Below are 23,335 nucleotides of genomic sequence, written 5' to 3'. Positions count from 1 at the left end.
TTTTGCTTTGGTGGGCAAGAGCCTTAAGGCTTAGCCATTAACTCTCAATCAGTATGTAGACTATCTTTATCTTTTCTCTCTCTAACAATTGTGGTCAATCATGTTTCTAGAATCTCTGACGCGGTGGGCCCGACGGAGACCTCCATTGCTCCCCGCCAGCGACCCAAAGCCACCACCAACAACAACATCCGGCCACTGTCCACCACCGCCATGCCGGGCAAGGTCGCCGCTCCCTCATTGCCAGTTAGCAATGGTCATAAAGGTATAGACCCCCTCCCTAGCGGTCTCACTGATCATAAAGGTATAGACCCCCCCCTCGTGGCCTCAATGCTTGTAAAGGTACATGGCCCCCCTAGTGGCCTCACTGGTTACAAAGGTACAGAGAAAAAACTAATCAAATCAATTCAAACATTTGTGTGTGTTCCACACAGCTCGAACACCTGACTCCAGTCTGCCAGCCTTGCAGAACCAACTCCAGGTCCAGACTCAAAACCAGGTCCAACCCCAGCCTGGCACTCAGCAGCATCGTGTCCTTCAACAACTCCAACCTGGGGACCTCCGACTCCAGCAGCTGCAGCAGCAGCTGCAGCCCCATCAACAGCAGCCCCATCAACAGCAGCCCCATCAACAGCAGCCCCATCATCGCCAACAGCATCAACACCAGCCCGATCCACACCAACAGCATCAACCCCAGCCCCATCATCAACCCTATCAACAACCCCATCACCAACACCAACCGGTCATGCAGCAGCAGCAGCAGCAGCAGCAGCAGCAGCAGCAGCAGCAGCAGCAGCAGCAGCAGCAGCAGCAGCAGGGTAACGCCCAACAGCTTCAGTATATCCAGGTACTTATCTCCAGCCCTTGAGTATCATCTTCTTCCTGTTCTTTCAAGCTGCCAAATCTTGCCTGAAGTACGCTTAGGCATTTCTAATTAAGTTTGGCTTGCTCCAAACTCTTAGCAGCAACTTTAAGGCCCTGATTTACTTGAAACATTATTGTGTTCTCGCAATTGTCTAAATAGTCTAACGTTTCCTACATGCCCCCAAATCAGGGCTGTACTGATTTTATCCCCCTTTTGATCGCATACGCTCTAAAAATTATTCTTATTTTTTAATTTCGGATTTTAGGGATTTGCTGGAAGTTACATGCCATAAAACATAAATAATTTAGAGAAAACATTTATGTCCTGGGCAAGTCCCCGCACCTTATTGAAGCAATGCTTTACGGGAAGTATGGAAGTATGGAAGTGTCTGTTACAATGCAACTACTAAGAAACTTAATTTCCTATTGATCGCGATAACCAAACCCTACAGAGTTAGCATAGAAGTTACAATATATTTATCTATTCAGACCTAAAACAACGGGTACTTTTCATTGAAGGATGACAACTGAGAAAAAATATGTCACTTGGAGATTAAGGAGTAAATCGCCCCAACAGCATCTAACGTTAACCCCTTGTCATATCAATGAGACTTTTGTGATGGGATGTTCCAGATAGGAGGTCTGACGTCCACACTTGACACTTGAATGTGAAGACTGGCTGAATTCCCAGATCTGCTTTCGGAATTCACTCTCTTCAACTCGGATATTCACGCTCTGAATAAGCAATGTGACGTCAGTACGAGTCCTGTGTGTCTAGCGTTGTCTACCGGGCCAGGAGACGGGCAGGCAGAAGCACTCCTCTCTATAGAGCCATTTTTTTATTAATATTTCGACACAATAAGTGAATAACAAAGTACCCTGCCCTAAACAAAGCCTTAAAGCTATACTGTACGATGTGAGAGAGCTAGCATGATTTGAAATTAGCTTCTCTTCGGAGTTCCGTTTAACTCCTCCCCCACCCTTCAGGACTCCCTGCCCCCACCACTCGACACAGAGCCGTGCACGAGCGCTGCTGCTGCTTACGGCTTACTTCAACGGCAACCATTGCGTCACTTTTCAGGCCATTCAACTCCCTCAGCTGTCGCCATCGCTGAAAAGCTAATCCAATATTTATTCTCGTTTTTCCTCGAGCAGTCTCCAACTTCTTTTTTGTTGCTGCCTTTTCAGTTTCTGTCTTTCTTTTTCTTGCCTTTTTAAAAGGATGAACCGGAGCAAGTAACGGTGGCAGTGGTAACTTCAGTTGTTTCTCTTCCATTGTGTAAACGTTGTAGGCTCACTAGGTCTAGTCCACTGTCATGAACTACTATGACAACAACGCTTTCTTTGCCCTCCGTGAACGCGCTCAGGCTGGCTCAGGCTCGTACACAGAGGGGAGAGAACGCGCAGGCTTGTGATTGGTTCTTTAGATCCGGGCACAGTGTCTCCGATTGGTAAGCATTTTAACAGGTTTATAGCAGATACAGAATTCGGTTTTTTTTTCGCTTCTTTTTCATTGCCCATAAGTTATTAATTGCTGTCAGGATGTAAAAACCAATTTCAACAACATATTAAAAAGTGCATATTACTGGATCCCGTACAATATGCCTTTAATATAACGCAGTTCAACTGAATACTTCAGCTCATTGAAGACCGGAATCCGATGGTTTGTTGGACGGCAATAACTTGCCTCTTCTAATGTAGCTTATTGTCTGTCCCTTGCCAATTTATTTCTTTAAATATCTCATCTCATCTCATTGTCATCCGCTTATCCGGGGTCGGGTCGCGGGGTGCAGCAGCTTCATATTTAGATGAGTGCTGTATGCAGCGCTCAGGAAATGCATTTTCTAGTTTAATATAATTATTGTTAATATTATTAATTGACTTTAATCATCTGAACATGAAGGCCAAATAAGGGGTGTGTGTGTGCGTGCGTGCGTGTGTGTGTGTGTTACCTAATAAAGTTGCTGTACAGCCCTGCCCCAAATACACAAGAATCAAAAATACTATGTGAATAATAACATCAGTATGTGGCATGTGCAAATATGTGGCGTAGGTAAAATATAGTATTGCATCCCTGAGATAACCAGTTTGAGGATAAACTTGCTGGGATTGGGAGGGATAATGGACATTTGTATGTCTCAGAGATGGCAGGGTACTCTTACGGTCATTATTGCGAAATCAAATGATTCCGGCAGCAGTTAGACAGCCTATGCAAACGCAGCTAATTTCAATTCGGTTGCAAGTATATTGGAGGCCTTCAGAGCATTAGAAAGAAGTCCTGCAACTCCTCCAGGTAGCCTCTGCATTACAGTTTTTCTCAATCGTTTAAACACGTTTTCTGAAACTATAGCTCAATTTCTCAAAACTGAAACCTGAGAAGAGTTAATCATTTTGTCCAGAGGCGCCGCGTCCCATTAGGCATACCAGGCAATTGCTTGGGGCCCCGGGCCACTACTAGGGCCCCCAAAAGGCCCCCCCAAAAAAAATAAATAATAATAATCGCTCCATTCCCCCCCCCCGTCAACAATCGTTCCGAACACCCCCCCCCCCCGTCAACAATCGCTCCGAACCCCCGTCGTCGTCAACAATTGGCCCCCTAAGAATTCTTGCTTGGGGCCCCCACACTACCTCGCAACGCCCCTGATTTTGTCAAAACTCCACAAATTCTTCTCAAAACTGATTTCTTCCACCAAACAGTAAACACAGCTATCAAATGAATATCTCTTAGAGAGCATCAATTAAACACTGGTGTGATCAATTCAAATCCCTTCCATCAAAATACTACTTACATATGTTTTGGATTCATGAGGCCATGTTACATGTTCCAATGTATAAAATTGTTTAGAAATAGCTTCTTTTTTTTTAAGTTGCAATTAGGCAGCACATATAGTATAAAGACTGCTGCCATATTGTAATACAATACTGTGAATATATCATATAAATATTGCATTGACACAATCGTGAATACAATGCATATTTGTCTATCCAATTAGCTCCAATGGGCTAAACTCACAATCCTATAGTTGATACTGCAACATTATTCTGACAATACACCAATGTTACCTATTTCGGCAAATTCCAGTACAGTAATTGCACTGACAAGTAAAATGAAAAATACTACAGTAAGAAAATGTTTAGACTGTCTTTCAGGGGATGTAATGTTGAAATCAGTGCACAAGTACAAAAAGGTAACAAAGCAAATATTTATTTGTTACTGTAATGCAGTAAAATGTTCAGCTGAACTGACTGCATTAAAAGCTTTTAGTAGGCCAACAAAAAATAAAATTAGAATAGAAATGAGGTGAAACAGATATACATGTAAATCAGTCTGTATCCCACCTCCGGTCCTGATCAGGCCTGAGGACCATATCTACAACACAGTAGAGCTCAACTGAGGCCTCTTTTATGCTCTGACACATGAGTGAAAACAGTGGAATTGTGCTTAGAGTTTAGTAGTCTGGAGTCTTGTAGTTGATGCATGAGCTTCAAGTTTTCAGAATTGTGTGCATAGTTCCATTTTTTTGTGTGTATACAATCGAGAAAAACTGTAACGACACACATGAAAGAAAATAATGTTGAGGAGAACCCAGTAACTAGACACCATTACTAATACTGGTCAGTTTCTGGGTTCACAAGTTGGTGGATGGGTCAGTAATCACCGTTGTTACCAGTGTGTTTTGCCAGACTATCTTAGTCTATATAAGGTCTTGTTCTGTATAAGTCTAAATGTTATTACGACCCTTATGGCTTGAGGATTGACCTTTGACCCTTTCCGTGTCCATCAGTACCAGCAGGCCCTGCTCCAGCAGCAGCATCATATGATGTATCAGCAGCCTGCGTACCAGCAGCAGGTAGCCCAGGCCCAGGCCCAGGCCCAGGCCCAGGCCCAGGCCCAGGCCCAGGCCCAGGCCCAGGCCCAGGCCCAGGCCCAGGCCCAGGCCCAGGCCCAGGCCCAGTACGCCTCCATGGTGAGTCCACAGTCCAGTTCTCATCCAGGTTAAGGCAATCGGTTTAATGAATGTGAATTCTACCATGGGTTGTTCCCAACAAAAACGTAGACTAGGCAGATTAGATTAGTCGACTAGTCTTTTAGAGGTTAATCAAATGAGGATGACAGCTCTCATAGCTGTGCTCAAATGATGAGTATTACTCTGCCAATGACGGCAAAGCAAACCCTATCGTGTTATATCTAGAAACTATTGCTGAATGAAATTGTAGTGCTATGGTTGTATAGTTATAGTTTTATGCTTCTTTGTGTGTTGTACTGTAAATGTCTGCTCCTTGGATGTTGCTGTTCATGTATCTAACTAATCAGTTCCTGTCAGTACATTGTCCTGTATCCTTAAATCTGCAGTGAGTTGAAGGGCCCTGTATCTTTAAATCTGCAGTGAGTTGAAGGGCCCTATAACTTTAAATCTCCAATGAGTTAAAGGGCCCTATATCTTTAAATCTGGAGTGAGTTGAAGGGCCCTCTATCTTTAAATCTGCAGATTGTTGCAGGTAGATTTCAGCCAAAAGATTATAATTATAAACATAGCATAGCTTTAGCAACTTGCAGCTTAAACTTAGAAAGCACATGGAGGCCCAGCGGGGGGCCGCCTGCTGGCGACAGAGACGGGTAATTCATTATATGTCAAGACAGACTAAATTCAGCCTCCGTAGAGCGCTGGCTCCTGGTCTCTCTGCAGGCCACCCAGGAGGCGGCCTCGCTGCCAAAAGTGTTGGAAGCAGATGCTCTGAATTCCTGCTCACAGAGTCCAAATCTCCTTAGTGGTGGTGTTTACCAACCCGTTGAATCAAAACATTTCAAACACAGGTCCTCCAAATACCCACTGTTGGAGCTGCGGTGTTTTTAGATAATTTCCCACACAATGCTAACCATCTGCTTAGCTTCAGAGGCAAGCTGTTCTTGTCAATGGGGTGGGGGGGTCCGTGCCAGCTGGTCCGCTGACGAGGGACGATCAGAGTCTGATTATCTCCACCACCAGGACTCAGTTTATTGGTTCAGGTTATGAGGATATGAGAAACTGTGGTAGTGGATGTGGTGTCTAACCGTCCTTCTTTACTTCTTTCATCTCTTCCCTCCTCGTCTGTTTCCTCTTTCCTCCCAGTTCTACCAGTACCAGCAGGCCTTCCTCCAGCAGCAGCAGCTTCATCACCACCATCATCATCATCCACAGCACCTCCCCTATCACACCACCCCCCTGGACACCTACCCTCCCCCCATCACCACAGGGAGGCCACTGGGGGGGACATCCACTAACCCAAGGTACTATCACCCCCTATACACTAACCCAGGGTACTATAACCCCCTATACACTAACCCAAGGTAAAATCACCCCCTATACACTAACCAAAGGTACTATCACACCCTATAAATTAACCACAGGTATAATCACCCCCTATACACTAGCCTAAGGTAAAATCACTCCCTATACACTTACCCCAGGTAATATCACCCTATACACCAACCACTAGAGGTGTAACGGTACACTGAAGTCACGGTTCGGTTCAGACATCACGGTTCGGTACGATTACGGTACAATGAAGGGAAAGTTGTACCATCTAGTGTCATACAGTCTATCCCCTGAGCTAGCTGCAACAGCCTGAACTGTGTAATCTCAGGTGTAAACACTAAACAAGTACCCCACATCATCTCCAGACAATCAGTTATAAAACAGAAAATGCAGCATGTCTTATTTATGATAGTGCAAAGTTCACAGAATTACAGAGCCTGTCCCCCAATGAGCTTTCCACAAACGTGCCGTTTTAAGGAGGAGGGTGGGGGTTTGGCCCTGAGCAGCCTGCGGCCACGGTACCATGCGCTCGTGTTTACATTGGATGTATCGCAATGGCGCGGCGCACACAGCTTTTGGCCGTGTTCTGTAAATATTCTAGAACACTCCGGGTGCTCCAGCGGGAGTCCTGGAGCTCCATATCTAAATAATATCATATTATACATGGATATCTATATCATATAATATATATTATCACGGCCAAATGCTGGGTGCGCTTCCAGACGATACGACGGCGTCGGGTTCTCCGACGTCTCTGGTTCTTCCACTTCCACAACAATCTGAAGTAGACTGAACCACGACATGGACGAGAAAGGGATTTTTGCCCACGATTATTGACGGCGATTGTCTCCTGCCGGAGCCACGCAGCGGGCAGCGCCGAGGCGGTGGTGCCTCGGAAGCGGGCAGCGGGCTCCAGGGCTCCGGCAGGACACAATCGTGGGCAACAATCCCTTTCTCCCCCATGTCGCCGTTCATGTACTTCAGGGAATCACGCCAAAGTTCCTTTCCCCCAATTCCTTCTCAATCATTGCTGAGATAACCCCCACTATGAGTCTTGTAAGTAATACCAGAGACGTCAGAGAACCCGACGTGTTATGCGCCATAACACGCTCGGCTACCTAGGCGCCAATCAGGGCTGAAGTGAAGTTGTCCCTGAAGAACTTGCGTATCTAAAATGAGTGCCCCATTACATTGATTAATTTGCACGCCAGTTTTATTTAATTGTATACCGTGTATTCTTCGTGTAAATCCATGCACCGAACCGTGACGTCCGTACCGATTCGGTCCACTACAACTACATGTATCGTTACACCCCTACTAACCACAGGTTATATCACCCTATACACTAACCCCAGGTAATATCACAACATATACACCTACCCTGTGCGGGGTATAACATGGGCTATAAGGCGGCTGTAGAGTGGCTATATCATGGGCTATAACGTGGCTGTAGAGTGGCTATAATAACATGGGCTGTAAACGGTGTGTATTTACCTGAGTTCTGTTCCTCTCTAGAAACCCTGTCATCGGCACAGGCGGCATAACCCCGCCCTCTCAAGGTGTAACTCCGCCCTCTCAGGGCATGGGCCAGCTCTCCCATGGGGTGACTCCGCCCTGCCATACGGTGTCCTCGTCCCCTCAGAGCAGCATGGCTCCGCCCCCTCCTGATATGTCTGGCTGGAACCCGTTTGGAGAAGATAACTTCTCCAAACTGACCGAGGAGGAGCTTCTAGACCGCGAGTTCGATCTCCTCCGAGCCAGTAAGATGAACCTCTTAATGGAATAATTGAATCTAACAATATAATATTCTAAAACCTCTGAACTTACTCTAGGACAGCTCAAAATGGTCTATAAAATTTAGCAATCATTATTGGAGCCAACAGTTATAGGACCTCAATCTCTGGTCTCCCAGTCACAGGCTGAGGTATGGCTGTTTCAAAGAACATAATAATTCCTACAATAACAATAGGTATCCACAGATGCTTAATACCTAATACACAAAATTGCATTATATGCATAACTCGAATTGCAATCCCTGAAGGTATTGCGGTGTGAATGCTGACGCTGAAATGCTCCGCTACACTGCTGAAGCTGAACATTGAAGAATCATTACACTGAATCTACGAAATATGCTGAACATCTTGAATGTAGAATGAAGTCTGTAGGATGAAGTATGAATGAGTTGAAGGGTTTTGAAGTCCCACCGCTAACGTCGCTAACGACAACTCGTCAGCGCTAACGTCAACGCTAATATCCATTTGGATGGTATGCAGTTACGAACGACCAGCTTTAGCGAGAACGTGACGTATTTCCCTTGCTCCAGCCTTCCAGTTTGTCATTTGTGTTTCTGTCGAGCCACGAGGGGGAGTAGCAGCAGGCTAGTCAATCATCATTAGCAACATAGTCTCTTTAGAAAACCAGTTGGAAAACACAACTTTACATTGAATTGCACGCAAAACAAGACTGTGCAATGCATAAATCGGTGACCGGATTAAAGCAGCAATGAAATCAAATGTGTAAGAGGATTTAAAAACGACATTAAAACCACCAACGTGGTACAAATACAAAGAAAATACATCTCAACCCCCATTAACTATGGGCGCAGCCATCTTCTTTGCGAGTTGTACAGCTCTGCTCGCTCCACTTTGCAAGCGACGAGATACTACGACCAAAAGGGGGTGTGCCTTAGTGAAATGGCGCAAGAAAGATGGGAGATTTGCAACTTACCACGTGCACGTACCGGCGTACCATCCAAATGGATAGCAGCATTAGGTCACCGCTAACGTCCATTATTGTAGTCCACTATTCTAGGCCATGAGGGAGAGAGAGACTGTAACAAATAGGGATGCACCGAAATGAAAATTCTTGGCCGAAAGCCGAAACCGAATACCGAATGTGGCTTTTGCTGTTTTTCATTCATTTCATTCCTTCATTTTAGGTGCGCTCGGCTCGTTTTTCATCTCTGTGTATTGTCATTTAGTTGTTTACAAATGTACGTGCGGCTCCTTTTTTAATCTCTTTTGTTGCAGTGCACCCGGCTTATCCCACACTTGTTGCTTTTTTTTTTCTCACATCATCAAAAATAGAAATGTTCGGTATTATTTTTCAGCCTTTTTACTCCTTCGGCCAAACATTTTCGGTTGCCGAATTTTCGGTGCATCCCTAGTAACAAAAACTACACTTCCCTCCCCCACAGTGACTTTAACCAGACTCCAGAGTGGCGTGTTTGCCACTGATTGCTCAACGAGCAACAGCTGAGGCAAACGGTTAGAGTGAGACCAACTGAAAACTAATCCGGAATAAAACTAAAACTGTGATTCTCAAAAAAGTATAAATGATATCGAAATTCTGTTGAAATATTATTGAAGATACAAATATGTAGATCTGTTTAATTGTTTGAATTCACCAAGTTATGATGTCTTAAGTTGTTGAAATGTTGAAGACGATGAAGGATGAATCAGCATTTATTTGAATTTTCCAATGGGAATGAATGGGGGAACTTGGGTGAATAACCTTGAATATCTCGGGAATTATGAATAATATGAATACAGAAATGAATAGCATAATGGTACTAACGGAGCTGAATGTTTGATGTTTCTACGTTGAAGTATGTTGAAAGAGTCTAGAACGGAAAAATGGCGGAATAATAATTATAATAAAAATAAATATGTAGCATTTCTTTACTGTCCGTCCACACCAGAAGCGAATTGAGCGACCAAATCGCCGGAAGTCATTCACTTTCTATGGGCAAGAGCGACCAAAGCGACCAACGCTACCAGCGGCCAAAGTTGAGCGACCAGAGCGTCAAAAAGAAGTTGAAAACTTTTTAACTTTATGCAAATGACTATTATTCGCTTCAGCGGCCAAACACTGACAGCCAATCGGAATGTAGACGCTCTTCGCTTGCGTGGATCCCAGGGAACATCGGCAGGCCCTTTGGTTCCTACCTACCTTTATTCACTCACTGAACAAAATGTCGGCTGAAGTATTAATCGCGGCTGTAACTGGGCACCCGGTGTTGTACGAACCCACCCTTTTTCAGTTCAGAGATCGAAACGCCATAGTGGTTTGGATATCAAGTGATGATAAGCGGGAGTATTTATAGGCTACATCTAGAACGTTCGTATTTAAGCGGGACTCATTTTAATTTGCTCTACATGCCACCAATCTAACCAACCAATCGCGTGTAGCATGCTTTAAACAAAACCAAAAAAGTTTTTGAAATCGTCACATAAACAATCGACAAGACGAGGGATAAATGACAAGGGATATATCTCTTGTCTTTTATCCCTCTATTCCCCACTATTCACGGAGCCTGAGGTGAATAATTGTTAATTAAATAGTCTAGATAGATAGCCTAGTCAAGTCTTTATTAATACCAAACGACACAAATCGTCGGGAATCCATTTAGGTGGTTCGGCCCACACAGGACAGTAGCCTACAAGACCACACAGAACAAGTCTGACTGGACATACACACAATACATCGCATTAAAACTAGACACGCGTTGATAGATAGATAGACAGAAAAGCCTAGATAGATCGATATGTTCCATTATTTGCCTTGCGGAGCCAACCAGTCCTGTGCACGTATGCAAATTAGCCATGTGCGCGAATGTCTATTTGTTTTGAATGCGACGAATGAGTGCAGATCATGATTTGCAGATCCAGATCAGTGAAACATATTTTAACTACTACAGCACGCAGGGTTTTTTGTTCTCGGTTGTAATTAGCCTACATTTTAGGATTTTTTTTGTATTGGGGGGAATCACTGTCCTACTTGTTGTCGAAGCACTTTATCGAACAAGCAAAACCGTCTCGGCAATATGGCCCAGGTGTATGGGAGAGTTCACTATTTGATATGGCTGTCTGTAGGGCCTACTAAACGCATACGGCTCCTTTAAATGCGTCTGCATAATTGAATTGTACGTCATGAGCGACCAAAGCGAACAGAAAAATGGTGTGAATGCTTGCAGCATTCACACCAAATATAGCATTTCTAAGATGTGAATGCTGTAAGCATTACCATCAATTAATGTCCACAACCATAATAGTTTCGTGCGACATCTGTTATCTCTGGTCAAATTAAACGGAATATATAATCAGGATCCTATTCTGATTGCTTGGTGGTGGATTAATCCTTGCGACTGTTTAGACCATTTGTGCCAATTCTTTATTATGTTTTGTATAATTTCTATTTTCATTATTTAGCAACCCCTATGCCTACTTTAGTTTTGCACATCAAGTCATCCCCAGTATCCATGGGGATATACTTTAAAGTTGCATTGTTTTTTGGAATAACAATGAAATGATCTAATAATGCATTGAATTGATCACAGCCCTTTGAATTTGATATTTTTCCATACATTTTCGATTTGTGGTGTGCAATATATTGGACATACTACTTGCATCACGCAAGTGACCTCCTCCGCTATATGTTTAAAGCAACATAGAGCAACATTCTGTTGGCTGACCGTCATGCTGACCGTAATCTTAAATGAAAAACAGCAAGTCCGACCACGAATTCTGCACGGGCTTTCATTCTGATTGTGTTAAAACCCAAAGCCATCACCCCAACCAACCAGCCATCATCTTTGGCATAGATCAGTCGTTATCAAATGGGGGACAACCCTAGGAGTATTGCAGGGGGTATTAAGAATTTTTCTAAAAATAAAAGTTTAAAAACCTAACAAAATGTTCTATCAACCTGAGCAAGTTTCAATTACGAAAGCTAGAGAATAGAAAACTGAGAAAACTGACAAAATGTTTGAAATGTAAACGAGGAGAAAGGAGCATCCGGGGAAAAATAAGTGCATCCAGAAACGCCAAAATGTCGTCAGTTTCAGGAAGAATATATTGTAATGATGTATTTATTGTTTAAACTCTACATGCTCTGACCCTCCCCTGGCTTTATTAGCCAACAGTTGCATGAATCACAGGCCCATGTTTCTCACTAAGTATTGAGTATTGGCACCCTTTTAATGTTTACACTGTCAAATAGAACGCACATACATTATTTATCTTCATTTTATCCCCCCAAAACATTTGTGCCGGTGAAGGGGGGACTCGGCTGGAAAAATATCTTGGAGGGGGTACACTAGTGGAAAGGTTTTGAGGTGGCATAGACTACTGCTGGCATAGACTATTGCTGGTTGTTATGAATGAATAACCACATTAAAACTCCCGAACTATAAAATGGCCTATGATCACGTTTAAGTCAACTTAATCAGTTAGCCACACCCTATGCGACTGGTCTTGAGGCTTGCCTTGCTGTCGGTTGTCCAAACTATCTTTGGGAAGTCCACACATCAGGAATCTACAACCAGGTTCTCCACGCCCTCTCCTCAACTCTTGACGGGAGTGAGGACCGCAGGATAAGGACTCTGGTTGCTCTGGTTAATACCCATCAAGAAGCAGCTCAGGCCATTTAAAATTCCAAGGAAGAAAATCTCGGCCTGGTCAACATTTTAATTATGTATGCGAGTCAATCCGTTGCCAGGATCGTCTTTAGTATCTTCCAATGGTTCCCCCTACATAGGGGCCAGATAAATAGGGCTGGGTAAAAATATTGATTCATCAATGCACTGCAATTTATTTGTTCTCGATTCAATTTTGAATCAGAACTTTTTTTAAATCGATTATTACCATTTTTTTTTTTAATTAAATAAATAAAATAGAGCATACTCAGTAATTGTAATCTAGAAGCGAGTATGCCTAAATGTACATGCCCTTTTACATTTGTCCATGTTATGATTACAACTTTTATGCTGCAAGCTTAGCTCAGGAACAATACTATACAATGGTGTATTCCCTTTTTGCTAGTTAAAGTACAATGAAAGGGTTAATTCATTTTGAAATGGTTAATTCTAAATAATATTTAGGTATTTTTGTCATCTGCACGTATTATTGATTCGATATCGAAGCAAATGGATCAATATCGAATCGATATCGAATCGAATGAACACCTAAAGAATCGAATTGAATTGAATTGTGAGGTACCTGGCAATACCCAGCCCTACCGATAATACCCAACCAGTTAGAAAAAGGGGGTGAGAGAAAATCATGTGTTTTGGGGGTGGGGAGCGCACCTGGGCTGGACCCCTAATGCACCCATAGCCCGGGTGTGATTCAAATGTTAATTCAACAAATTAGTTAGTTGATTAGTTGACCGATTCATTTACTGATTCATTGGTGTGTTTCCAGAGAACCCGGTGGCCAGAGTCTCCAGCGTGGAGGTGGACCGGCCCACTGGTGGCGCTAAGCTCTCCCCCCCTGAGGATGTGTTCGGCTCGGTGTTGTTCGTAGCCCCAGGCAAGTCTTAGAGGGAGCTTGGCCTGTGCCCCTGACCCTCCCACACCTCCTCCTAACCAACCAATCACTATGGACCACCTGCTTCCTGTTGGATCAGGTGTGAAGTCCTCACCTGGAGGAAAGTGTAAGATATTAAGTATCAAGCTCATACCTAATTCGATAATTAACTGATGATGAGGGTGTCTGCAGTGACCATGACAGTCTCACTGCTGTTGATTGGTTGACCGCCACACCATGGTACGGACAAGTAATACATGAGTTCTACACAACAACGTTTACCATGCTTCATGGTGATGTGGCTTTTAGCAATAATAACTATTACATACAGATATTCTGTATAGTTCTACACATAGATACCATGTACAAATGTTGGTGATATTAACTAGGAAGCGACGAATGATACTTTTGTGAAGTTCCAGACAGTAAAGTTATTCCACTGCTTGTCTGCTAAGGATATATAGTCGTAGAGTGATTGGACTAACATTGTGTCAAAGTTGCTGACCTTGCCATCAGTAAATAACCCTGCCTTTAAATGTGAATATCAAATATATGCCTATCAAATATATGCCTTGTATGCTGGGGTCTCAGGCCTTAGTAAGCGCTTTATACCATAAAATATATGTTGACTCATTTTAAATATATGTCAACATCTTTTGAACCTGTTCTAGATGGAGAAATATTACAAATGGAGATAACACCCAACTCCAGGGAAAACAAAAAAAAAATTGCCAAAAAGCTCATAGCATCAACAGCTAATAGAATCAATCACTAATAGCACTAGCGGCTCATAGCATCATACGCCAATAGTATCAACATCTCATAGCATCAACGGCTAATGGCATAAACAACAATGGCGTACACTAGTTCTTCCTATCCCTGTGAATCAGTTGCTTGTGATACAAATTATCACTTTAGTTAAGCACATACTTTGTTACGAAAAGAAAGCCATTCTTTTTATGTTCTGCCAATGCATTTGATGGGTTTATTTGAATAGCTTTTTGTGATTAGTTATCTTATTCGTAGTTGTATTGGAAAGTGTTGAGCTATTCCCTTGGCGGTAATCTGCTGCAGGCATAGCCTTAGCCTGGCTCGGAATTTTAGCCTATACGGGTCTTCAAGCTAGCAGATATATGGGTTCTGTCTGGGTAACCAGGCATTTTATTTGTTATTTGTCTTCTTGGCACTACTTCATGCTAAAACCACTAAAATCAGGATTCTCACTGATACAACAATTGTTAGCATCAGTGCTTATGGCTCATACAATCCTACAGGGCTGTATGTCTGCTCAGTGACTCACCATCCCCCTTATAGAGTCCTCTCCTCAACTCCATAGATAGTCGGAGGACGAGGTAGTTTACTGAACCTTCAGCTTCCAGGAAAGCTCTCATCTGCTAAGACAGCCATACCAGAAACATTGTGCTCCCGTGTAGGTGAATGCATACTAGCAGTGACAGATCTCCTCTAGACCCAAGCCAACAACCATATTGCTGCACTTTCTAACCAACTGCTGAATATTATCCCTCAGTACAGATTGTGACAAAGGCTCTCCTCTTACTGTGGACATATTCTGTCTTGGTTCTGTTTTTTATGTAAAGGTTGTTTCCGGCAGAATTTTATCCTCGTACAAGTTCTTCCATGAGTGTTTGGGGCACTGATATTGGTTAGATAAGTTGCTGGTAAAAGTCACCATACCAGCAGTACTCGCTAACTGGTGCTAGTTATCTAGTACTAGTTATATCTGGTACTATAAAGTAATATTGGCCATGTGTGCTCAACTTTAGGTGAATAAATTGTACAACATGTTGTGTTTCTTTGCTACAGACTATGTCAACAGCCTTGTATTATACTGTGAGTGTGAATGTAATCTTTCATAGAATGTTACTGATAAATAAAAACCAAGATTTAAAGGAAAATAAATCACTGATTCTTTTTTATGGCTTGTTAATTGACCATTGATTGAGGGGAATGTGTCTCAGCTAATGGGATAGCTTACACCCACCAGCTTACTATCATGTTTCTGGCTGTTCAAAGAAAACCAATGTTGCAAGGGCAACATACATTTTAATTAATAAGCAGTACTCCCAACTTTCATGGAAGAAAAATGCAAATTGTTGATTTTAAATGTATGCACTTATTGTATGTCGTATTTAGTTATAGTACTTAGTTATGTAGCATCTTATACTAGCTATCTGTTGTATATGGGGAATGGGTTAATGTAGCGATTGTTTGTGCTTTCCACTTGGTTCTTTGAATGTCCTTATTGTACAGAGCGATATATTGTGTCACTTTCTTATGACAAATGTACTTTCCAAAGTCGCTTTGGATAAAAGCTAATACTAAATGTAAATGTAATTTTAACCTAACCTTAATTTATCTTAGCCTAGCTCATCTTTACCTAGCTTGAGTTATCTTATCTTGTATTCTATCCAACCGTAGCCTACCAGATTTTACTCATCTTTATCATATTAAGCAGTTATTTTGGCCTTGTTTACCTAAACTGGTACGGGCCTAGTTTTTTGTTTAAATTAGGTTTTGTTGGCATAGTTCATTTTTTTTTTTGTTATTGTTTTAACGGGTGCTTATTGTACTACAAAATGTTAGGTTATTCGCCCATAACAAGACAGAGTTGTTCCTTTCTTGAGTTAGGTGGTGCAATCAAAACGTGGCAAACCCCTTTGACACTGACTACGACCAAGGGCTATACAAATAAAATGACTTGACTACTCTCAAGAAATAACAAGTGGGAGTGTCCACTCAGATGTAGGATATCCTTTTTTACCAGCAAAGGTGATGTTGAAAGGTTGTCCTTTAAAGTTTGACTTCAGCCTTAATCGGCGGACCCTCGACCTAGGTGGTGACCACTTCCCTGGTCTCAGCCTCCTCCATTGTGACCATCGTGACACACGCACACACTCAGACCTCCTACTGGACTTTCTTCTAGATTGTTTCCAACGATCACAAACTCTGGTTATACTATCTGCTGTAAGAACTGATCTAATTTAACTATTTAATAGTATAGCTGGTCAGAATAGCTTCTTCTCACACACGCACACACACACACCGTTTGTTGATTGCAGATGATATCTTAGTCATCAGAGAATGATTTTATTGTTCCTGTTGATGTATTCTCTGAATTACCTCTTTCCTGTTGAGGTCTTCTCAGATGACATCACATTTCCGCTTTGTTTCTCTTGTAGCGAGGGACCCCCCTGGGGAGGACCTGGCAATCGACGCCCCCTCTCCACCTCCCACAGAGGAGGTCCCTCCTGCCATGAAGGAGCAGGAGGCCTCAGAGAGGAGAAGCGGGGAGGAGTCGGATAGTGACTGTGAATCAGACCCTCCTTCCTCTAAGAGCAGTGAGGAGGTGGAGGTGGAAGAGGAGGCGGAGGGGCTGAGCGAGGAAGAGGAGCAGCAGGAGGAGTTGCTGGGACAGCGCCCCCTGCTCATGGATTCTGAGGAGGAGCCTTACGAAGGAGAGAAGCCCAGGGGCTCTGTGGACGTGTTCGGGGCCGCCCCGTTCCCTCCGGCCCCCTGTGGGCTTGGCGCGGACGACCTGGACGTCTTCACCAGAGCTCCGTTCAGCAGGAACGTCTCCAGGTCCTCTCCGCCCACCTCCCCCGGGGCCCCGCCCACTCCTAGTGAATCCCTTCCCGCCTCACATGAGGCCCCTCCCTTTTCAGTTGAAGCCTCGCCCACACCCTCAGAAGTCCCGCCCACCTTGTATGAAGCTCTGCCCGCTTCCTGTGAAGCTCCACCCATGCCACCTGAAATTGTGGACATGTTTGGATTCTCTCCTTTCACACCTGGGGGCCCCAGCTCCACCAGGGACATGGAGGAGGCGCAGCAGGGGGTGACCAGACTGTCATGGCGGCAGAGAAAGACCAAACAGGAGGCGGGGGTGGGGAAGCGGCATCGCCGGACCACCAAGCCGCCGTCGCTCCGCACACCGGAGCGAAGCCGAAGACTTAGGAGGGGGGGGGGGGGGGGCTGCACCCAGCTCCTTGGCTCCTCCCACTCCAAGGAAAACATTGCCGTCACCATGGCAACCAAAGCAGAGAAGGGGAACATGGAGGAGTCTGCGCTGCTGGACCCATTCGGAGCCCGACCTTTCCACACCCAGACCCCGTGGACCTCCCCAGGGGCCCCTGGAGGCCCCCGGTCCCCTGAAGGCTCTGGGTACCCTGAGGATGGAGAGGGGATGGATGACTTTGGGGCCACCAGTTTGAGGGACGGTATGAATGACTTCGGGGCCCCTAGGTATAGGGAGGGTATGGATGACTTCGGGGCCCCTAGGGAGGGTATGGATGACTATGGGGCCACTAGGCAGAGGGAGGGTATGGATGACTTTGGGGCCCCCAAGCAGAGGGAGGGTATGGATGACTTTGGGGCCCCCAAGCAGAGGGAGGGTATGGATGACTTCGGGGCCCCTAGGCAGAGGGAGGGTATGGATGACTTTGGGGCCCCTAGGCAGAGGGAGGGTATGGATGACTTTGGAGCCCCTAGGCAGAGGGAGGGTATGGATGACTTTGGAGCCCCTAGGCAGATGGAGGGTATGGATGACTTTGGGGCCCCTAGGCAGAGGGAGGGTATGGATGACTTTGGAGCCCCTAGGCAGATGGAGGGTATGGATGACTTTGGGGCCCCTAGGCAGAGGGAGGGTATGGATGACTTAGGGGCCCCTAGGGAGGGTATGGATGACTTAGGGGCCACTAGGCAGAGGGAGGGTATGGATGACTTTGGGGCCTCTAGGGAGGGTATGGATGACTTTGGAGCGGTGCCCTTCACTGAGCTGGTGGACGGCCCCCAGCAAGGGGACCTGGACCCCTTTGGAGCGGCGCCTTTTCCATCCAAACCATGACACACACACACAAACATATTAACACAGCTACATTTATATTTTGGGTTAGGGTTTCTTTGACCAAAAATGCAAAGTGTTTTGATTACATTTAACTGTGAGGAAGGTTGAATGGTGGCTTTTAGTAGTTAATTTTCGGACGGAATGATGGATGTGAACTCTGTAGACTACTTTCTCTGTACCCTTCTGATACACCCAGCGGCCTTAGAACCCCCCTCCCCCTTAACCTTAGTATCTATGCAAAATGTCATGTTGGATCACACATGGAGTTATTTTATTAAAGGAGGCTTATAACAGTTTTCTTAAAGTGTGTTCAGGTACTGTCAAGTTTAATCATGTGTCCCCGAACCAGAACATATGAACTTCCAGAACTTCCGCTCTCCCATCAACCAGAGGACATCTTTGAACCTAAAAGGGATACCAATGTTAACACTGAAACAATGTGAGATTTTCCAGCATTGAAGACTCTGGCTGTCTTAAAAAGACCAGGCTCAGCCCTAGTCTCATGTCTGTTTGTCTTCAAAAGACCAGGCTTAGAAATAGTCTCCTGTTTTCAAAAAGACCAGGCTCAGCCCTAGTCTCATGTCTGTTTGTCTTCAGAAGACCAGGCTTAGACCTAGTCTCCTGTCTTCAAAAAGACCTGGCTGAGCCTGAGACCTAGTCTCCTGTCCTCAAAAAGACCAGGCTTAGACCTAGTCTCCTGTCTTCAAAAAGACCAGGCTGATACCTAGTCTCCTGTCTGTCTTCAAAAAGTCCAGGCTGAGGCCTAGTCTCCTGTCTGTCTGGATCCACCATCATCACAATAGCCTTACGTGGCCTTTGGCGCACTAGAACTAGAGCATGACCCAGTCAGGATCATATTTAGGTGAGTGTCCTTCGTAAGTTTTATTAGTGTGAACGCTGTAGCATTCACACTCTAGATATTGAAATCTTTATTATTCTTACACCGCCGTTTTTTTGGTCTTCAACTCCTCCGCCATACTTTCAGCTACAGGAACCATTCAACTATTAAAACGTTTATTTCTTTAACGACATGTGGCTATATATCAGCGTTTTTCTACTCTTTCAACTTTTTAAACTATTCAGCTTTTTCCACCTCCACTTTTTTTAACATGGTAGTCAATTTTCTCTTGTACTTCAACTGTTTTAAGACGTAACTCAATCAATTTTCAACCATTTATCTTCGTTCATACCATTTAACAAATCTACACACTTGTATCTTCAATACTATTTAAACGGAATTACGATATAATTTAAACTTTCTTCAGAATCACAGTTTCAGTTTCAAACCGTCATATTCTACAGTTGGTCAAATTGAAGCCGTCTGACACTTAAATTACTTAAGACATCAACTCGGTCAAATTTCAACCGTTAACCATCGTTCAAACCATTAAACAAATCGACACATTTGTATCTTCAATACTATCCAAACATGTGTGTCTCTTAAAGAGACACACACACATGCAATGGCTCCGCCATTCTCTTGAGACACACACACATGCACACGCACACAGCTTTATTCCAATTCGATTTTAACATTTTGAACTCAAATCTCACTTGATTAAAGCAAATCAACATTTCTACTACCTACTACTACTACCAATACTACTACTACCATTACTACTCCTACCAATACTACTACTCCTACCAATACAACTACTACAATTACTACTAATTCAGATACTACCACTACTTCAGCTACTACTACTTCAGCTACTACTTCAGGCACTACTACTACTTCAGCTACTACTACAACTATTACTTCAGCTACTACTACTACTTCAGCTACTACTACTACTACTAGGCTACTTCAGCTACTACTATAACTTCCGCTACTACTACTTCAGCTACTACTACTATTACTTCAGCTACTACTACTGCTACTACTACTACTAGTACTTCAGCTACTTCTTTCAGAATCTTCAGTTCAATTCATTTTACATTTCTTCATTGTCAGCAATGTTTCGCGCTTTTCAATCAGCCGTCAGCAATCACATGCGTTTTCTGCAGGAAATGCAATTCCTAGTTTGTTCTTTCTTTCCTCTTTATTATTCTCTACAAACTTAGGGAGCTATCTCCTTTCACCTAGAACCTCCATTCAAATTTTAAAATGTTCAGAATAGCTTGGAATCGCGCGCTTCTTTTCAGAATTTTTTTAATATTTTATACTTTTTAAGATATTCTACTTTTAGAATACTATATATTTTTAACATGGGAGTCAATGGAAGGACGGCAGAGCCGTCCTCTCGTACTTCAACTGTTTAAGACGTAACTAAATCAATTTTCATTTAACATTTAACAAAACTACACTTATTTAATATTTCTTCAGAATCAGTTTTAGTATGACCAAAAAGTGTGACCTCAGGGGGCGCTGTTGCATATTTTTCCCAACCCCTTACCTTTTTATTAAAACTGTTTAATAAATACATTTGATTTGATTTGATTAGCATTTAACAGACCCATACAATGGATAGGGCGTTTAATACGGTCCTTCACTGTTGCTCTTTACCCATAAAAAGCTATTCAGTGTTAAATTACGCTGATTTATATTGCAAAAAATATGCAACAGCGCCCCCTGGGGTCACACTTTTCGGTGGGTCGCAGAATTCAGCTACGCACCGGCTTCGTTTTCATTGAAGACGTCGGCTCATTCTGACACTGCTACTTCTTAAGAGACCGCAACTCAATAGTTTTTCAACCGTTTCACTTGATTTAAGCCATTTAACGTTTCTTCATCTTAATCTTTGTGGCTTCATTAAAAAATATTTTCACCTCACTTTGTAGGCCTACTACAGCACTCACCACATTTTCTGCAGGAAATGCATTTTCAAGTTTGGGGTCCGATCAGCGAAGTTGCTGATCGGACCCTATTGTTTCTTTAACGTTTTTGTTTTTTTTCTCAAAATTTGTATAAGTCATACTGCAGCCTATACCGTAAATCGAAAACTCTTGAAATGTTCAGGTATGGCTACCAATAATCTAGCCTGGCACCGCCCACCTACCTACGCTCAATTTTCATGACACTTCAGTACTAGGTCTGGGTCTGCTTAATATGAATGCGTTCCATGGAAACCATATTTCTGGCGGTCCAATCAGCGAACAGAGGGAGTGGCTGAGAACGATGACATCTAGGTCGCGCGCCAGTTTCAGTTGTAGTCAGAGGAAGACAATGGAGAAGGATATGAGAGAAGCTATTCAGAATTTCGGTCTGTTGTGGGATCGCTGCCGAAAATCGGATCAATTAAAGCCGGAGCAAGAACAAGCTTTGCAGAGTTTTGTTGGTGGCCATGATGTTGTGGCGCTTCTCCCCACCGGGTTCAGGAAAAGTTTGATTTTCCAGCTGGCTCTGTTAGTGGTGAAGGAGCCGGTCCCGTCGCATGACACGTCACGACCAAACGCTATGCGATTGGTTATGGCAGATCCAGAGTGGCACTGGGCGGATCCAATAATTTTAAAACTTCTACAGACACCCGCCTCCAAGTGAGTGAACGTTTGTCAATTCAGCAGTTCTAGACCTTCTGTACAAATGAATTGAAGTACGATGGTCTGGTAGGACCAGGCTACCAATAACCCCCACTACCCATAAACCCAAATGTGTGGTACTGCACCCAAAGGTGGCGCTATTGTAAAAAATCATAAATTAGGCTTATTTCTCCTCACCAGAATGACCTGGACTCAAAATTCTTTCACAATAAAGTTGGAGCAGTTAGCCCATTTTGTTATGTATAAAACAACATACGACAATTTTTAGGTGGATACCAATAACCGCAACTACCCATAAACCCAAATTGTGGTACTGCACCCAAGGTGGTGTTATTTAAAAAAAATAATGAACTAGCCTTATTTCTCCTTACTAGATTGACCTGGACTCTAAATTCTTTCATATTAATCTCTAAAATCAGATGCATCTTTTTCACCCTGGTCTTCTGCTCTATTTTTTTTTTTACATTTCCCACAATTTCATAGAAAAGCCAAACGTCCACAGTCTCAACCCATTTTGCCCATATGACCATTTTGTTATTGTATAACTACCATATGGCTATCATGAGGTGGATACCATTAACAGTGCAAATGTTCTGATCTGTACTCTTAAGAAAGCCCTTAATTCTCTTGTCAAATGTGTGCTTGGAGTTTTTTTGATGTGTGCTTATCGATCGACATTTTCACCATGTGAATGTGGCTTCATACAGTTCAGGAATGTCAGTGGCTCAACGGGATAATGCCGTGTACCGGTGATCCTTGGGATGAGATTTCGAATCCTGATTAGAGCATTATGAACAAGCTGAACATGACATTCTGTCATGTTCAAGAATCTGACTGCCAACTAAGACACAGTATGGCATTAAGGGGAACTTCTTCGTTAACCATTTTTCCTTCATAATTAACTGTCATATTATATTTCTTCCGTTAGTGTTCTTGACTAATTGTTTAATTTCCCCAGAATTTCAAAGATTTTTCAGGTATATGCTTTGAAGAAAGCCCTTAATTCACTTGAGAAATATGTGCTTTGAGTTTTCTGGATGTTGTGTGCTTATCAATAGACATTTTGACCATGTGAATGAGGCAGCAGTTCAGGTTTATAAGTGGAACAATTTTATATTTATACATCTTCCATTAGTGTGTTCTTGACTTTTAATTTTGCTCGGACCCCGTTAATCACCGCTTGCGGTTATATTTATACTTGTTTTTGTTTCGATATCTCTTTTATTAGAAGATTGTTCCGGAGGTGCTAGACACTACAGCTAAACAAACTCACAATGCAACACAGTACAGTCAACCATTTAGATAACATTGTACACTATTTAAATAACATTTAAAACTAAAACCAGTTCAAAAGAGGGAAAAAGATTTGCTTTTGGATATATCGACCATTGATCATTTGCGATTATCTCAAAAATAACCTTTGTATTTTTTTCAAACCCTCTGGCTGCATATGTATCATATAATTATCTTATGGATACATATGACGGTCATTTAATGCTGACCCCTGGAAGTTTTGAGGACCTCAGCGC

The 23,335-nt window shown here is 43.2% G+C and overlaps 1 protein-coding gene and 1 long non-coding RNA gene across 9 annotated transcripts in view; both read left to right on the top strand.

Moving 5' to 3' along the window:
* The window catches only part of bmp2k (BMP2 inducible kinase), a 43,483-nt gene extending 24,861 nt beyond the window's left edge, over nucleotides 1–18,622 (top strand). For 2 of the 8 annotated variants that reach the window (XM_060065891.1, XM_060065898.1), the window contains 7 exons: nucleotides 111–262; nucleotides 432–844; nucleotides 4,647–4,829; nucleotides 5,973–6,130; nucleotides 7,674–7,918; nucleotides 13,361–13,468; nucleotides 16,666–18,622. In XM_060065891.1, the coding sequence (XP_059921874.1) occupies nucleotides 111–262; nucleotides 432–844; nucleotides 4,647–4,829; nucleotides 5,973–6,130; nucleotides 7,674–7,918; nucleotides 13,361–13,468; nucleotides 16,666–18,326 (2,920 nt within the window). In that variant the 3' untranslated portion in view covers nucleotides 18,327–18,622. Of the gene's footprint in view, nucleotides 1–110; nucleotides 263–431; nucleotides 845–4,646; nucleotides 4,830–5,972; nucleotides 6,131–7,673; nucleotides 7,919–13,360; nucleotides 13,473–16,665 lie in introns of all 8 variants that reach the window. The other 6 variants (XM_060065894.1, XM_060065897.1, XM_060065895.1 and 3 more) reach the window with 6 other exon arrangements.
* LOC132468204 (uncharacterized) lies at nucleotides 7,925–12,812 on the top strand. Its single transcript, XR_009528179.1, has 2 exons — nucleotides 7,925–9,827; nucleotides 11,104–12,812. It is a non-coding gene; the product is annotated as an uncharacterized LOC132468204 (long non-coding RNA).
* Nucleotides 18,623–23,335: the final 4,713 nt, after the last annotated feature.

The sequence above is a fragment of the Gadus macrocephalus genome, chromosome 11 (genome assembly GCF_031168955.1).
Source record: "Gadus macrocephalus chromosome 11, ASM3116895v1".
NCBI lineage: Eukaryota > Metazoa > Chordata > Actinopteri > Gadiformes > Gadidae > Gadus > Gadus macrocephalus.
Note: the sequence above shows the minus strand (reverse complement) of the source record. Positions and strands in the feature narration are given on the sequence as shown.